Raw genomic sequence first — 19,136 nt, forward strand, 5'->3', positions numbered from 1 at the left:
CTTCTCCCCCTGTCTGTGGCGGCGGCAGCGCTGCTGGAGTGTGGAGCCGTCACCGGTCACTTCCCTTTAACACCGCAATGTCCGCCCGTCTGCCGGTCAGCTGACCTGCGTGACTAGCGGCGCGCACAGCGATGACGTCATTGCTGTGCTCACCGCTCTCTACACAAATCAGCTGACCGGCACAGACAGGAGGACATCGCGGTGCTGCAGGGGAACGGTGAGTAATGTGCACTGATTCACTGCACCCCGCGCTGATGATGATGCACGGGGAGCAGTGAATTCAGCCGCACATGATCACTCCAGGCTGTAGTTGCCTGGGGTGATCATGGCCGGCTGTTTACTATGCGCACCCCCCCGCCCATCATCCCGCCCACCTGTCAGCGCCGGATTCAGCACTAAGACATGGGCAGGAGGATGGGCGTGCATATGTAATGAGCGGGCCCACGTGGTCACGGCAGGCGATGCCACACCCTGCTCGTGCCCCCGATGACCCGCAGCACCCTCATTCCCGGCCGCAGCCCTATAGTCAGACCAAAAGACGCACCCCCCCACTTTCCCCCAACATTTGGGGGAAAAAAAGTGCGTCTTATGGTCCGAAAAATACGGTAAGTAGTTCAGCAGAATTCCTATATATATTTTTTGTTTTTGCAATTAATATCAGACTATAGGATTTGTAAGTTTCACAATGCTTAAAGGAATTGTCCATATGAACCAGAGAGGAAATTATCTTGGAATCTTGGAGGTACATTGTGGTCACCATAGACTTCCATGGAAGCTGTGTTACTGCATTGTTCAACTGACCACCCCGGGTTTCTGAGCTACGGAGAGCCTCACACACCATGCTGTATGCTGTATGCACGGTGTGTGAGGCGAAGTGCTGCGCTATATTCCCCTGCAGTGATAAAGGATTGCAGTGGATTATAGAAACAGAAAAAAAAGACAAACAACTGACACGCTGCTTCTTTTTACCGCTACAAAGTCTGCAAGGAAAAAAGAAGCAGCGTGTGCACAGCAAGTCAGGCTTCTCATAGACTTTGCTGGGATGATTCTCCCTTCTATTAATTAAAAAAGCAATTAATAAAAGCATGAAAAATTGCAAAAAAAACCCACTACATGGGCACATAGCCTGAAGGGAATCTGTCAGCAGGTTTATGCTACCTTATCTGAGTGCAGCAAGATATAGGTAAAGAGATCCTGAATCCAATGATGTATCACTTAGATTACCGGGTGCAGCTGTTCGAGACAATCAGAATTTTTAGGCTATGTTCACACTAGAAAAATGATTTTTCTTAAGAAATTTCTTAAGAGTGAAGGATTAGTGCACCTGCGTTTTTGGTGCGTTTTTGGTGCGTTTTTACCGCTGGTTGCTCCCTGCGTTATTGTGCCAATTATCTATGACAAAAAACGCAGTTAGCTGCAGAAAAGAAGGGACATGCTCATTCTTTTTCTTAAGAAAATCTACTGAAAGAATTTTCTTAAGAAAAAAACGCAGTGTGCGCACAGCTAATTTTTTTTTGCCATAGGTTTTGCTGGGGAATGTCTGCAGAAAGGTTACAAGAATTTCTCAAGAAATTTCTGCAGCAAAAACGGACCAAAAACGCAGGTAAAAAACGCAGTGTGTGAACATAGCCTTAGGGTTAGCCATGTAGCAGAGCTGAGAGAGCTGGCCCCGCCCATACCAGGGTCTCTATAGAGATTGCGCATGGACAGTGAGGAGCCTGTCGGATGAGGGGGCATGCTGGACTGCTGTGTGCATGACATTGTAGTTTGAGCAATGAGAAGTCCTGCTGCTTAAGGTCCAGTCACACTAAGCAACTTACCAGCGATCCCAACAACGATAGGGATCGCTGGTAAGTTGCTAGGAGGTTGCTGGTGAGATGTCACACTGCAACGCTCCAGCGATCCCACCAGCAACCTGACCTGGCAGGGATCGCTGGAGCGTGGCTACACGAGTTGCTGGTGAGCTGTCACACAGGCAGATCTCACCAGCAACCAGTGACCAGCCCCCAGCGCCGCGTGGAAGATGCTGCGCTTGGTAACTAAGGTAAATATCGGGTAACCAACCCGATATTTACCTTGGTTACCAGCGCACGGAGCTACACGTGCAGGGAGCAGGGAGCAGCGCACACTGAGCGCTGGCTCCCTGCTCTCCTAGTACAGCACACATCGGGTTAATTACCCGATGTGTGCTGCAGCTACATGTGCACAGAGCAGGAGCCGGCGCTGACAGTGAGAGCGGCGGAGGCTGGTAACAAAGGTAAATATCGGGTAACCAAGGACAGGGCTTCTTGGTTACCCGATGTTTACTGTGGTTACCAGCCTCCGCAGAAGCCGGCTCCTGCTGCCTGCACATTTAGTTGTTGCTGTCTCGCTGTCACACACAGCGATCTGTGCTTCACAGCGGGACAGCAACAACTAAAAAATGGCACAGGACATTCAGCAACAACCAACGACCTCACAGCAGGGGCCAGGACATTCAGCAACGACCGGCGACCTCACAGCAGGGGCCAGGTTGTTGCTGGATGTCACACACAGCAACATCGCTAGCAACGTCACAAAAGTTGTTCGTTAGCAGCGATGTTGCTAGCGATGTTGCTTAGTGTGACGGGGCCTTTAAACAAACAGGGCAAATAAACAACAGATCGGATCTTGATGAGACAGGCATCCCTGAATTCTCTGTGTTAACCCTTACAGCGTGCTGTCTTCAGCTTAAATAGCAAAACCTGCTGACAGATTCCCTTTAAACAATCTTCACCTGTTAGCAAGGTCCCTGATAGCGCCAGTATAGCACTGTATGTATAGAATCAGCCTGATAGTGCCAGTATAGCACTGTATGTATAGAATCAGCCTGATAGTGCCAGTATAGCACTGTATGTATAGAATCAGCCTGATAGCGCCAGTATAGCACTGTATGTATAGCATCAGCCTGATGGTGCCAGTATAGCACTGTATGTATAGAATCAGCCTGATAGCGCCAGTATAGCACTGTATGTATAGAATCAGCCTGATAGTGCCAGTATAGCACTGTATGTATAGAATCAGCCTGATAGCCCCAGTATAGCACTGTATGTATAGAATCAGCCTGATAGTGCCAGTATAGCACTGTATGTATAGAATCAGCCTGATAGCGCCAGTATAGCACTGTATGTATAGCATCAGCCTGATAGTGCCAGTATAGCACTGTATGTATAGAATCAGCCTGATAGCCCCAGTATAGCACTGTATGTATAGAATCAGCCTGATAGCGCCAGTATAGCACTGTATGTATAGAATCAGCCTGATAGTGCCAGTATAGCACTGTATGTATAGAATCAGCCTGATAGCGCCAGTATAGCACTGTATGTATAGCATCAGCCTGATAGCGCCAGTATAACACTGTATGTATAGAATCAGCCTGATAGCCCCAGTATAGCACTGTATGTATAGAATCAGCCTGATAGCGCCAGTATAGCACTGTATGTATAGAATCAGCCTGATAGTGCCAGTATAGCACTGTATGTATAGAATCAGCCTGATAGCGCCATTATAGCACTGTATGTATAGAATCAGCCTGATAGCGCCAGTATAACACTGTATGTATAGAATCAGCCTGATAGCCCCAGTATAGCACTGTATGTATAGAATCAGCCTGATAGCGCCAGTATAGCACTGTATGTATAGAATCAGCCTGATAGTGCCAGTATAGCACTGTATGTATAGAATCAGCCTGATAGCGCCAGTATAGCACTGTATGTATAGAATCAGCCTGATAGCGCCAGTATAGCACTGTATGTATAGAATCAGCCTGATAGCGCCAGTATAGCACTGTATGTATAGAATCAGCCTGATAGTGCCAGTATAGCACTGTATGTATAGAATCAGCCTGATAGTGCCAGTATAGCACTGTATGTATAGAATCAGCCTGATAGTGCCAGTATAGCACTGTATGTATAGAATCAGCCTGATAGTGCCAGTATAGCACTGTATGTATAGAATCAGCCTGATAGTGCCAGTATAGCGCTGTATGTATAGAATCAGCCTGATAGTGCCAGTATAGCACTGTATATATAGAATCAGCCTGATAGTGCCAGTATAGCACTGTATGTATAGAATCAGCCTGATAGTGCCAGTATAGCACTGTATATATAGAATCAGCCTGATAGTGCCAGTATAGCACTGTATGTATAGAATCAGCCTGATAGCGCCAGTATAGCACTGTATGTATAGAATCAGCCTGATAGTGCCAGTATAGCACTGTATGTATGGAATCAGCCTGATAGTGCCAGTATAGCACTGTATGTATGGAATCAGCCTGATAGCGCCAGTATAGCACTGTATGTATGGAATCAGCCTGATAGCGCCAGTATAGCACTGTATGTATAGAATCAGCCTGATAGCGCCAGTATAGCACTGTATGTAGAGAATCAGCCTGATAGCGCCAGTATAGCGCTGTATGTATAGAATCAGCCTGATAGTGCCAGTATAGCACTGTATGTATAGACTCAGCCTGATAGTGCCAGTATAGCACTGTATGTATAGAATCAGCCTGATAGCGCCAGTATAGCACTGTATGTATAGCATCAGCCTGATGGTGCCAGTATAGCACTGTATGTATAGAATCAGCCTGATAGCGCCAGTATAGCACTGTATGTATAGAATCAGCCTGATAGTGCCAGTATAGCACTGTATGTATAGAATCAGCCTGATAGCCCCAGTATAGCACTGTATGTATAGAATCAGCCTGATAGTGCCAGTATAGCACTGTATGTATAGAATCAGCCTGATAGCGCCAGTATAGCACTGTATGTATAGCATCAGCCTGATAGTGCCAGTATAGCACTGTATGTATAGAATCAGCCTGATAGCCCCAGTATAGCACTGTATGTATAGAATCAGCCTGATAGCGCCAGTATAGCACTGTATGTATAGAATCAGCCTGATAGTGCCAGTATAGCACTGTATGTATAGAATCAGCCTGATAGCGCCAGTATAGCACTGTATGTATAGAATCAGCCTGATAGCGCCAGTATAGCACTGTATGTATAGCATCAGCCTGATAGCGCCAGTATAACACTGTATGTATAGAATCAGCCTGATAGCCCCAGTATAGCACTGTATGTATAGAATCAGCCTGATAGCGCCAGTATAGCACTGTATGTATAGAATCAGCCTGATAGCGCCAGTATAGCACTGTATGTATAGAATCAGCCTGATAGTGCCAGTATAGCACTGTATGTATAGAATCAGCCTGATAGTGCCAGTATAGCACTGTATGTATAGAATCAGCCTGATAGTGCCAGTATAGCGCTGTATGTATAGAATCAGCCTGATAGTGCCAGTATAGCACTGTATATATAGAATCAGCCTGATAGTGCCAGTATAGCACTGTATGTATAGAATCAGCCTGATAGCGCCAGTATAGCACTGTATGTATAGAATCAGCCTGATAGCCCCAGTATAGCACTGTATGTATAGAATCAGCCTGATAGCGCCAGTATAGCACTGTATGTATAGAATCAGCCTGATAGTGCCAGTATAGCACTGTATGTAATCAGCCTGATAGTGCCAGTATAGCACTGTATGTATAGAATCAGCCTGATAGTGCCAGTATAGCACTGTATGTATAGAATCAGCCTGATAGTGCCAGTATAGCACTGTATGTATAGAATCAGCCTGATAGCGCCAGTATAGCACTGTATGTATAGAATCAGCCTGATAGTGCCAGTATAGCACTGTATGTATAGAATCAGCCTGATAGTGCCAGTATAGCACTGTATGTATAGAATCAGCCTGATAGTGCCAGTATAGCGCTGTATGTATAGAATCAGCCTGATAGTGCCAGTATAGCACTGTATGTATAGAATCAGCCTGATAGTGCCAGTATAGCACTGTATGTATAGAATCAGCCTGATAGTGCCAGTATAGCACTGGCCTTAGTTTATATAGGAAAATCCTGGTGGTTGGTCCTCTTTAAAGGGTTATTCCCATGTTGAAGATCTTATCCCAATATGTAGTAGTAATAATAATATTAGCAAATACCTCCAATTAGAAATGTTGTATAGTTCACCTGATATAGCCATGTGTCTTACCTCATGTGCAGGGCATTGTGGGACCTTGAGTATCCATGGTTACAGCCACACAAATAGTGACAGTTGCTGTGATTGTAATTATAGATACCTAAGGTCATGCAATGCCCTGCCAATGAGGTAGGTGACATAATCAGGAGAACTATACTACATTTCTAATTGGAGGTATTTGTTAATACAGTATTATTATTTCACCTACTACATATTAAGTTAGGATATTTCAGATGGGAATACCTCTTCAACAATAGTAAAAAAACAAAACAAGCAAAAACCTACTTTCTGGAGCGGCATGTGTCCTCCGACCTCCCTGTGGTCCATATGCAGTTTGTGTAGTAGACTGTACTTCTAAGGAGGGATTGTACGGTGGTGGAAAGCCCCTTTAAGTTCTGTATTCTCGGATGTGCTCCACTCGATATAAGCCTCAGACCCCCGAGGAGGGTGGACACGTGTCCCCGTAGACCCCCCATACTGGTAGTGTGGCTTCCAATCCCGCACCCTCCTCCGATGGCTGATCCCGGGGTACCTGCAGGTGTTGAGCCCTAATCCTCTGCCTCTCTGTTGCAGGGTCAGATAACACTAATGGATATGCCGGTTTTTAAAGCCATTCAGCCAGAGGTGAGTAGTTCATGGAATTAACGTCTACAAATGTTTAAGATTTTCCAGCGTCTTAACCCTGCGTGATATGATGTTAGTTTATTTTACCTCGATGCTCATAAATTCTGGAAAAATGTGGAAGTATTTGTGGCGCTGAGCTCCTGCTGCACGGTCAGCACCGCGACGTTCATCTATAGCAATGCTAATATTTTAGTTTTGCCGTTTCTGGAGGCGTCTCCGCGTATTGAGCATTTGATTTCCATAAGCCGCCACTAATCCTCCAGATTCGGCTGAAGTATGAAATGTTCTACGCGACGTTGGCATCTATCCGCCCTCATTCTTCACCAGGATTACACGATTTGTTTGCTTCATTGCCTCCCGTCCCTCTTACTACAATCCTCTGAGTCTTCATCGTCTTGTCTCTTCTGGTCCCTGCAGCCTTGAAAGTACTGGGATGTACAGAAAGACGGACGATCACCTCTGAAATGTGCAAGGAGCCTATTCAGACAGGCAGAGGACTGGAACTTTACAGCCAACTGTTCAGGGTATTGGCAGAGAAGCCGCACTCTTCACATGGATCATTGTGCTCGAGGAAGGGACCAAGACCCCGTTTCTGAAGAGAAGACGTCACGACCAATAAGACAAAAAAGAGATTGAGCTGCTGCAATGTGAAAATTTTGTTTCAGACCGGCAGCACAGTAAAATCCAAACAATCCGATGTTTCGACCTTGGCGTGGTCTTTTTCAAGAATATCTATGGATGGTGGCAAAAGGTATGGGTGATGGAGGTGGAGTCGCCAGGTGGAGGACGACAGCTTCTACTGCCAGGGGACCACCGCATGTATGACACCTGAAGCGCTCACACATGCGGTGGTCCCCTGGCAGTACAAGCTGCCGTCCCCCACCTGGTACCTCCATCACCCATACCTTTTGCCACCATCCACACAGATATCCTTGAAAAAGACCACGCCAAGATTGAAATGTTGGATTGTTTGGATTTTACTGTGGTGCAGTTATGGAATAAAATGTACACATTGCAGCAGCTCAATCTCTCTTTTTTTAGTTTTATTGGTAGAGAGGTCTTCTCTTCAGAAACGGGGTCTTGGTCCCTTCCTCGAGCACAATGATCTATGTCAAGAGTGCGGCTTCTCTCCCAATACCCTCAATGGTTGGCTCTAAAGTTCAAGTCCTCTTCCTTTGTAGCTGCCCTGAAAGTCATTATCAACCCATTGATACAACTTGCCACGTGTCTTGGGATAAGAAGCCAAATCAGATGATGTATATGCACAAACATGGTTTGTTTGTTTTTTTGCCCCTCATCAGTTTAAAGCAGGAGGAATGATTTAGATAGGAAAGAGGCTTCTGACTTGAGGATCTTAGAGGGAACATTTCTTCTCAATAGGTAGCCCCAGTGTTCATGTTCTCCATCTCTGAAGTGCTTGCATATTTGCATTCTCAGAGGAGCATTGTATGACCTATACGTAGGCATGTCGCTCTTCAGAAGGAGACACGTTCCCCTTTAGAATCACCAAGCCACTTCTAGTCAAAGATGCAGCCAAAAAAACCTGCAACTTGTGGACAGAAAAACTGAAATCTCGTAGACTTTGCTGGGAAAGGAAATGCACCCAAAGACGTGGTAAGCCAAGCGTGCGCACAAGGCCTATGTCTACTTACACCGACTTAACGCACTCCACAAGGAGATACATTCCTTCTTACGCCCCCTTGGAAAATGTACCCAAAATGTGAATGCACACGCTGTGTAATTAATGAAAAATGTTTTAAAAAAAAAAATGTAGTTATCCGCCCATCCACATGAAATCGAAGTAAAGTCCTTCACAGTGAAGGGAAGCACGGAGAGGAAAAATCCAGCTCCTCACCGGATGGACGTTTCCAAACGGGAAATCCAGCAATCCTGTAGTAAAAAATAAAATAAAAACCGCTTTAAAAGCCTTGTAGCACACATCGGTGCAAGAAGATCAAGCGAAGAATCACATAGATGCGGTGACGCGTTTTGAACCGGACGGGTTCTTAATCATTACAATTAGGATTAAGAACTGGATCGCGATGCGTAACTGCATCTAGCGGTGTCATTAATGCAGATTTGTAGAGGGAAAATCCATAGCAGAATACGGTACCAGCTATGTAAATGACACTGGGACGATCACGTCCTCGCGTTCTGGAAATATTTGGCGCTTAATGTGACCTGTGTGCTGAATTTTGCAGTCTGTAATGTAAGGCCATTTTTGTGGCCTTCAAATATGTGTACTCAATAATACACGTGTGAGAGGAGAAGCTGGGGAGCAATTGTGCACTGTGGCCAGATTTGGGATATGGTCTCTTTACCGACCCATATAGAACTCCAACAAGAAGATAAAGCGTTAGAGATGGCGGCTGTGAACAGGACTCTCTCCATTGTCGATTATGGCAGGTGTGAAGTGAAAGGCTTTTATCACTACTCCCATATTCTTCAATGGACGCAGCTACCCGCATGTGTGGTCTCCTCCTCTCCGGAGCGCCGAAAGAATTGGAGCCTCACGCTCCTCAAAGATAGAAATCCTTTCCAACATTTTGATGGTCGCTCTTTTCTAATGCAGAAAAGGGCAAGAGACTAGAATTGTACTGAGAGTAGGACCCCCATTGAGAGTTGCTGTGACGCGGCAGGGGTGGCTCAAAAAAGTGATCAATTATTTGCTAAAAATCTCAAGTTTTGCATCCAGTCATCGGCTGGTTAACCACTGACTGAGCCGTAGTGTTACCCCGCAGTAATCTATATCACGTTACCCCTCTCCACATCCATCAATCATGAAGTGTCCTCTCTTCATCAGTTTCCTTTATTCCATTTACTATTGTGAGCAAATAAATCATCCAGGCCTTAAGGCCACGTCTCACTAAGTGACATCGCTGCTGAGTCACGGTTTTTGTGACGCAACAGCGATCTTGCTAGCGATGTCGCGCTGTGTGACATCCAGCAACGACCTGGCCCCTGCTGTGAGGTCGCCGGTCGTTGCTGAATGTCCTGGACCATTTTTTGGTTGTTGCTCTCCCGCTGTGAAGCGCACATCGCTGTGTGTGACAGCGAGAGAGCAACAATCTGAATGCAGGGAGCCGACTTCTGCAGACGCTGGTAACCAAGGTACACATTGGGTAACCAAGCAAAGCTCTTTGCTTGGGTATCCGATATTTACCTTGGTTACCAGCGTCCGCAGCTTCTAGACGCCGACTCCCTGCACACGTAGCCAAGGTACACATCGGGTGACTATAAGCAAAGAGCTTTGCTTAGTAACCCTATGTGTGCTATGGTTACTAAGCACAGCGTCGTTACACGGGTTGCTGGTGGCTGATCGCTGTGGAAATCTGCCTGATTGATAGCTCACCAGCAATGCTCCAGCATCCCTGCCAGGTCAGATCACTAGTGGGATCGCTGGAGCTTTGCTAAGTGTGATGGTACCTTTTATTCTCCAACCTCACAGTCTTCCCCATGGTGTGTAAGGGAGTGAGTCTGATCTGTCCACCAGTCTAACAAGCTGCTCACTGGTGCAAAGATATTAAAATCCACTAGTGATGAGTGGGCACTACCATGCTCAGGTGCACTGTACTGGTAGCTAGTGATGAGCGGGCACTACCATGCTCGGGTGCTCAGTACTGGTAACTAGTGATGAGCGGGCACTACCATGCTCAGGTGCTCAGTACTGGTAACTAGTGATGAGCGGGCACTACCATGCTCGGGTGCTCTGTACTGGTAACTAGTGATGAGCGGGCACTACCATGCTCAGGGGCTCTGTACTGGTAACTAGTGATGAGCGGGCACTACCATGCTCGGGTGCTCAGTACTGGTAACTAGTGATGAGCGGGCACTACCGTGCTCTGGTGCTCTGTACTGGTAACTAGTGATGAGCGGGCACTACCATGCTCAGGTGCTCTGTACTGGTAACTAGTGATGAGCGGGCATTACCATGCTCAGGTGCTCTGTACTGGTAACTAGTGATGAGCGGGGACTACCGTGCTCAGGTGCTCTGTACTGGTAACTAGTGATGAGCGGGCACTACCATGCTCAGGTGCTCTGTACTGGTAACTAGTGATGAGCGGGCACTACCATGCTCAGGGGCTCTGTACTGGTAACTAGTGATGAGCGGGCACTACCATGCTCGGGTGCTCTGTACTGGTAACTAGTGATGAGCGGGCACTACCATGCTCAGGTGCTCTGTACTGGTAACTAGTGATGAGCGGGCACTACCATGCTCGGGTGCTCTGTACTGGTAACTAGTGATGAGCGGCCACTACCATGCTCAGGTGCTCTGTACTGGTAACTAGTGATGAGCGGGCACTACCATGCTTAGGTGCTCTGTACTGGTAACTAGTGATGAGCGGGCACTACCATACTCAGTTGCTCTGTACTGGTAACTAGTGATGAGTGGGCACTACCATGCTCGGGTGCTCAGTACTGGTAACTAGTGATGAGCGGGCACTATCATGCTCGGGTGCTCAGTACTGGTAACTAGTGATGAGCGGGCACTACCATGCTCAGGTGCTCTGTACTGGTAACTAGTGATGAGCGGGCACTACCATGCTCGGGTGCTCAGTACTGGTAACTAGTGATGAGCGGGCACTACCATGCTCGGGTGCTCAGTACTGGTAACTAGTGATGAGCGGGCACTACTGTGACTGGGTATGCGACAGAGCAGTGAGAGACAACAGCCAAGGAACAATCCAAAGGGCTTTATTGGAACCACAAAAATAAAGCACCAAACATAAATATAGATCCTTAAAGTCTGCAAGGAGTCCACAACAAAACAAAAGATCCAGGGGCACCGCCTGGTATTCCGATGCCAGGGAAAATAGGGCAATGGTCCTTATATGAGTTCCTTGAGTCCAACAACTGAACAACAAAACGCAATCCCACGTGGCCACTGATCTCCAGTCTGTGACTGTCCATACACAGGCCCTAGGATCCAGCCTCAGCTATTCCCTCCCAGAGGATCAATCTTCTTTCTTCAAGTTTCACACAGACTGACTGAATCTCCCAGGTAAGCAGAGTTTACACTAGTTGGACTCTAGGCCCCCCTCCCCCTACTCCCAGGGATGGAAGTGCCTCAAGAGGCTACAACCTTGCACTATAGGGGGCGATTACCTACAACAATAGAAATGTACACAGAAGTAGTTCAAATAAGACAATGAACCAAGCTTGAAATAGGAATCTGTACAGCAAGATACACCTCCCCCATAGCCCACCATCACAACCTGTCCCCCCTTTTTAATAAGTGAGAATACCACGAGGTCTACACAGACCTCTGACCATCTCACTTACGTCCATGTTGCTCAGCTGTGAATAGTCTATGGTTCTTCTTGCTGGGACAGTCCATCAGCATTCTGGTGTTGGCTTCCACACTTGTATTGGATGGAAAAGCTGTAGGTAATCCCTTGTAGAGCGATAGGGTTGGAAGGACAAGGTTCCTTTTGTGTCCTCCCTCACTCAAACTCGGCTTTCTGCACCTACAAATTGGCATTGTATATCTCCCACATCATTGGCTAGGAGAATGTCTGCAGGAAGGCCGCTCATCACACCGATTATGCATTGTTTTGCCCCAAAGCCATAATCCAGGGTTAGGGCTAAGCCACACGGCGAGAAAATCGGTGCGAGTGGAGTGCGATAAAACATCGCATTCCCCTCGGACCAATTCTAGCCTGTGTGACAGCACACATGAGCGATTATTTTCTCAGCCCTAATCGGACCGAGAAAACAATCGCAGCATGCTGCGATTGTAATCCGAGACTCTTTTTCTCGCACCCATTCAAGTGAATGGGGCGAGAGAAAAATCGCACTGCACTCGCGGTACACCGGTGTACTGCCAGTGCAATGCGAGAATGTCTATAGCCGGCTACACAGGCGAGAGGGAGAGAAATCCCTCCCTCCCCTCCTGAGTGCCGGCCCGCCCCCCGCAGCTGAGGTCTGCTCGCACGAACGGACCTCAGTTGCAAGGACACAAGCATGAGACTCGGCTCTGCTGTACTGCCAGCACGAGCCGAGTCTCATGCAAGGGGATCGCAGTAGTGCCCGTGTGGCCCCGGCCTTACACTTGCTCTTGGAATATATCTCCGGGTACCTCCAGCCAATTCAATGGCAATTCCTGGTCCCTTTTGAATTGCTTCTGGTTGAATTACTCAGGGATCTGCGATGGTGAGAAAAGCCCCAGTGTCACGAAAGCCAACAACTTTTTGGCCATCCAGCACGACCTCCTGTAGATGTTTATGCTGAAGATCATAAGAACGGGTGGCTGTGGCTCGCACTCCATAGACTCCTGGTAGGTAAGTCAACATATCAGGGTCACTTGGCAAATCATCAGGGCCTGAATCCAGCTCTTCTCCTGCTGAGGGTGTCTGTAGATAATGGACAGGCAAAGGTGGTCTGCAGCTGTTCTGCCTCCGAACACCTGGACAGTGAGCTTGCAGATGCCCAGGATGCCCACATTGATAACATCTGCGCTGCGTCTCACTCCGTCCAGTTTGCCTTCTGGAGAAGTAGGTAGGAGACCTTGGTGACTGATAGGGAGGTGCAGGTGCTGGAGGTGGTTGTCGATTTGGTGGATGACTCCACTGGATAGATGGGCATGTGGCCCGCAGATGTCCGGGATGTCCACAGCTATAACATCTTCGCTCTTCTACTTTCTCTCCTCGTCGCATTCCAGAAAATGTGGTAGAAACAACTGGAGGCACATACACACGGGTATCCACATGAGGTGGTGATCTAGGAGGTCGAGGAACATTGGGCACTGAAGGACAAGGAACCTCTGGTGTTGGGGAGCTGGTCATTTTTGCTCCCTCTGCTAGCAGCTTCTTCCATTGAGGCTTGATGGCGAGAGCCTCATCAGCTAGAGCTGCAGCTTCCTCCACAGTGGCTGGTCTCCTTTCACGCACCCATTCCCGGATCTCAGCGGGGCACTTGAAGTAAAACTGCTCTTTTAGGAGGACCTGGAGGACGGTCTCCAAGGTTAAGGCCTCCTCTGCCTCCAGCCAACGATGCCACAGATGTTCGAGTTTGTGGGCATACATCTTGAAAGACACTTCCTCATCACATGCTAAAGTACGGAACTGAGTCCTGTAAATGTCTGGCGTTACAGCATAATGTTCTAGAATAGTCTGTTTAATATCCGCATACTCACAGTTCCACCGAGGGTCCATAGCTCTATAGGCTGCGGCAGCTCCACCCTCCAAGAGCCCAACCAGATGCCGGACGCGCTCCCTTTCTGGGACTTCCATTAATCGACACTGATGCTCAAAGTCCTGGAAGAAGCCCTCAATGTCACCAGCAGCCTCATTAAACTGCTTGAAGTCTTTGCGGGACACTCTGGGAAGTTCCCTCATGGTGGGTGCTGGGGTTACAGTCTGTCTGGAACCTCTCGCGGCTTCCACAGCGAGCTGCTTATCCAGCAATGCCATCTCCTCCATCCTGCGCTCCTTCTCTTTAGCTCCACGCATGACCTCCATCTTATATTCTATGGTGGTCTCCTCTCCCAACAAGGCCATCTCCTCCTCGTACCACACAACCCAATGACTTTTTTTGGGTATTTACCTCCGGCTGCCGTCTTTCTTCCGTTTGCTGGGAGGATCCTTCCTCAGCGTCATTTTGCGAGCAAACTCCTTCCAACGCCTCAATCAGCTGCTCCTTGGAGAGTCCCTTGTAGCTGACTCCCAGTTCACGGGCCTTTGTTTGTAGGTTCACCGCAGTCCAGTTCTTGTACTCGAGGTTCTGGTTCCAGCTGTTGATGGGCCGTTGTCCTCCATTCCTTCTGCTCTGATCCCACCGCTGCCAACCAGTTTGTGACGGGGTATGTGACAGAGCAAGGAGAGACAACAGCCAAGGAACAATCCAAAGGGCTTTATTGGAACCACAAAGATAAAGCACCAAACATAAATATAGATCCTTAAAGTCTGCAAGGAGTCCACAACAAAAAAAAAGATCCAGGGGCACCGCCTGGTATTCCGATGCCAGGGAAAATAGGGCAATGGTCCTTATATGAGTTCCTTGAGTCCAACAGGTGAACAACAAAATGCAATCCCACGTGGCCACTGATCTCCAGTCTGTAACTGTCCATACACAGGCCCTAGGATCCAGCCTCAGCTATTCCCTCCCAGAGGATCAATCTTCTTTCTTCAAGTTTCACACAGACTGACTGAATCTCCCAGGTAAGCAGAGAGTTTACACTAGTTGGACTCTAGGCCCACCTCCCCCTACTCCCAGGGATGGAAGTGCCTCAAGAGGCTACAACCTTGCACTATAGGGGGTGATTACCTACAACAATAGAAATGTACACAGAAGTAGTTCAAATAAGACAATGAACCACGCTTGAAATAGGAATCTGTACAGCAAGATACACCTCCCCCATATCCCACCATCATAACTACCATGCTCAGGTGCTCTGTACTGGTAACTAGTGATGAGCGGGCACTACCATGCTCGGGTGCTATGTACTGATAACTAGTGATGAGCGGGCACTACCATGCTCGGGTGCTATGTACTGGTAACAAGTGATGAGCGGGCACTACCATGCTCGGGTGCTCTGTACTGGTAACTAGTGAGCCGGCACTACCATGCTCGGGTGCTCTGTACTGGTAACTAGTGATGAGCGGGCTCTACTACCATGCTCGGGTGCTCAGTACTGGTAACTAGTGATGAGCGGGCACTACTATGCTCGGGTGCTCTGTACTGGTAACTAGTGATGAGCGGGCACTACCATGCTCAGGTGCTCAGTACTGGTAACTAGTGATGAGCGGGCACTACCATGCTCAGTACTGGTAACTAGTGATGATAATAATTTAATAATAATAATAATTTTATTCATTTATATAGCGCTATTAATTCCATAGCACTTTACATACATTGGCAACACTGTCCCCATTGGGGCTCACAATCTAGAGTTCCTATCTGTATGTCTTTGGAATGGATGGATGGATGGATGGATGAATGGATGAGCGGGCAGTACCATGCTTGGGTGCTCGGGGTACTGGTAACTAGTGATGAGTGGGCACTACCATGCTCGGGTGCTTAGTACTGGTAACTAGTGATGAGTGGGCACTACCATGCTCGGGTGCTCAGTACTAGTATCTAGTGATGAGCGGGCACTACCATGCTCGGGTGCTCAGTACTGGTAACTAGTGATGAGCGGGCACTACCATGCTCAGGTGCTCTTTACTGGTAACTAGTGATGAGCGGGCACTACCATGCTTGGGTGCTCGGGGTACTGGTAACTAGTGATGAGCGGGCACTACCATGCTCGGGTGCTCAGTACTGGTAACTAGTGATGAGTGGGCACTACCATGCTCAGGTGCTCTGTACTGGTAACTAGTGATGAGCGGGTACTACCATGCTTGGGTGCTCAGTACTGGTAACTAGTGATGAGCGGGCACTACCATGCTCGGGTGCTCTGTACTGGTAACTAGTGATGAGCGGGCACTACCATGCTCAGGTGCTCAGTACTGGTAACTAGTGATGAGCGGGCACTACCGTGCTCGGGTGCTCAGTACTGGTAACTAGTGATGAGCGGGCACTACCATGCTCGGGTGCTCAGTACTGGTAACTAGTGATGAGCGGGCACTACCATGCTCGGGTGCTCAGTACTGGTAACTAGTGATGAGTGGGCACTACCGTGCTCGGGTGCTCAGTACTGGTAACTAGTGATGAGCGGGCACTACCATGCTCGGGTGCTCAGTACTGGTAACTAGTGATGAGCGGCCACTACCATGCTCGGGTGCTCAGTACTGGTAACTAGTGATGAGCGGGCACTACCATGCTCGGGTGCTCGGTACTGGTAACTAGTGATGAGCGGGCACTACCATGCTCGGGTGCTCAGTACTGGTAACTAGTGATGAGCGGGCACTACCATGCTCGGGTGCTCGGTACTGGTAACTAGTGATGAGCGGGCACTACCATGCTCGGGTGCTCGGTACTGGTAACTAGTGATGAGCGGGCACTACCATGCTCGGGTGCTCGGTACTGGTAACTAGTGATGAGCGGGCACTACCATGCTCGGGTGCTCGGTACTGGTAACTAGTGATGAGCGGGCACTACCATGCTCGGGTGCTCAGTACTGGTAACTAGTGATGAGCGGGCACTACCATGCTCGGGTGCTCAGTACTGGTAACTAGTGATGAGCGGGCACTACCATGCTCGGGTGCTCGGTACTGGTAACTAGTGATGAGCGGGCACTACCATGCTCGGGTGCTCTGTACTGGTAACTAGTGATGAGCGGGCACTACCATGCTCGGGTGCTCTGTACTGGTAACTAGTGATGAGCGGGCACTACCATGCTCAGGTGCTCAGTACTGGTAGCTAGTGATGAGCGGGCACTACCATGCTCAGGTGCTCAGTACTGGTTACTAGTGATGAGCGGGCACTACCATGCTCGGGTGCTCGGTACTGGTAACTAGTGATGAGCGGGCACTACCATGCTCGGGTGCTCTGTACTGGTAACTAGTGATAAGCGGGCACTACCATGCTCGGGTGCTCGGTACTGGTAACTAGTGATGAGCGGGCACTACTATGCTCGGATGCTCAGTACTGGTAACTAGTGATGAGCGGGCACTACCATGCTCGGGTGCTCAGTACTGGTAACTAGTGATGAGCGGGCACTACCATGCTCGGGTGCTCTGTACTGGTAACTAGTGATGAGCAGGCGCTACCATGCTCGGGTGCTCTGTACTGGTAACTAGTGATGAGCGGGCACTACCATGCTCGGGTGCTCAGTACTGGTAACTAGTGATGAGCGGGCACTACCATGCTCAGGTGCTCAGTACTGGTTACTAGTGATGAGCGGGCACTACCATGCTTGGGTGCTCTGTACTGGTAACTAGTGATGAGCGGGCACTACCATGCTCGGGTGCTCGGTACTGGTAACTAGTGATGAGCGGGCACTACCATGCTCGGGTGCTCGGTACTGGTAACTAGTGATGAGCGGGCACTACCATGCTCGGGTGCTCGGTACTGGTAACTAGTGATGAGCGGGCACTACCATGCTCGGGTGCTCAGTACTGGTAACTAGTGATGAGCGGGCACTACCATGCTCGGGTGCTCTGTACTGGTAACTAGTGATGAGCGGGCACTACCATGCTCGGGTGCTCGGTACTGGTAACTAGTGATGAGCGGGCACTACCATGCTCGGGTGCTCGGTACTGGTAACTAGTGATGAGCGGGCACTACCATGCTCGGGTGCTCAGTACTGGTAACTAGTGATGAGCGGGCACTACCATGCTCGGGTGCTCTGTACTGGTAACTAGTGATGAGCGGGCACTACCATGCTCGGGTGCTCGGTACTGGTAACTAGTGATGAGCGGGCACTACCATGCTCGGGTGCTCAGTACTGGTAACTAGTGATGAGCGGGCACTACCATGCTCGGGTGCTCAGTACTGGTAATGAGCATTTTGACGCTTGGAGGACTCCACTCATTTACAGAGTATAATGGAAGTCAATGGGAAACTCGGGCTTATATTTGTGCAGGGTCTGACTAGTAAAAATACCTCCAGTCCCCTTCCAGTTTGGACATGGGGTCTTCTTCCTGGTCCCTACTGGGGTAAGTACTAGAGCCAGGGATTACTTGTATAAGGGTTTTCTGCCATTTCTGGGGGTGGAGACGGGACCTGGAAGTAGCAGGGATTGAGTAAACCTTGACTAGGATTTGCGGCAGATCAAGTATTTTTTTTTTCTTAATCGGAGTCTTAAGTAATTTGTCCGTGGGATCAACCCTCTTAAGCCTCTGACAATTGGGCGTGCCGGTCATAGAAAGGTGAATAAAACAGCTCGATATTTCTAATCTGATGTTTTATTCCGGGGAAAGCCAAGTTTTTCTTTATGTAAATCAGCTGTTAAGATCTATGGGTTGGGCATAGATCTCCTGAGAATCTGCCTCCAGAGCTTATTATACATGAAAGGTGACGATACCAGTGTGAGACATGTAGATCAGGAGAGCAGACTGTCAGTCATTACATGTCTCACACTGGTAACCTCCCCTTTCATGTATAATAGGCTCTGGAGGCAGATTCTCAGGAGATCTTTACATATGAAGAATAATGTGGCTTTCTCTGGAATCTCGGATCCAGATATGAAGGCATTCCACGCTCTATAGCCTGCATACAGATGACTTGGGAGGATCGATCCTTCCCACAGATTCTCTAATAAATGGATGCTCCTATTAAGTAAATAAATATAACTTTTTATCTTTAGGAATTATCGAGCTGTGGATGGAATAAAAAAGAAAAATACAGTTCGGCACCAAACGCTGTGGCCTTCACGAGACGATTCAACCACGTGAGTCGCTGACTGCTCGATATTAGAGTCCAATATGTATTAAGCTATTTGCTTTTTTCCGGTTAATAATGCTTTGTTTTTAAGTGTTCTAATTTATAAAGCTCCTTAAAGAAAAGGTTTACCAGGAATACATAGCCACTTGTGATGAGCGAGCTCCACCGTGCCCGGGGACTCTTACTCCG

General features: G+C 48.3%; 1 protein-coding gene across 1 annotated transcript in view; it reads left to right on the plus strand.

Moving 5' to 3' along the window:
* Positions 1 to 19,136, plus strand: part of LOC142250102 (ras-specific guanine nucleotide-releasing factor RalGPS1-like) — a 203,531-nt gene that overhangs the window by 147,550 nt on the left and 36,845 nt on the right. Inside the window, exons 4-5 of the mRNA XM_075322166.1 lie at positions 6,630 to 6,680; positions 18,871 to 18,954. Coding sequence (XP_075178281.1) covers positions 6,630 to 6,680; positions 18,871 to 18,954 — 135 coding nt within the window. The remainder of the gene's footprint in view (positions 1 to 6,629; positions 6,681 to 18,870; positions 18,955 to 19,136) is intronic.

This window comes from Anomaloglossus baeobatrachus, chromosome 8, assembly GCF_048569485.1.
Source record: "Anomaloglossus baeobatrachus isolate aAnoBae1 chromosome 8, aAnoBae1.hap1, whole genome shotgun sequence".
NCBI lineage: Eukaryota > Metazoa > Chordata > Amphibia > Anura > Aromobatidae > Anomaloglossus > Anomaloglossus baeobatrachus.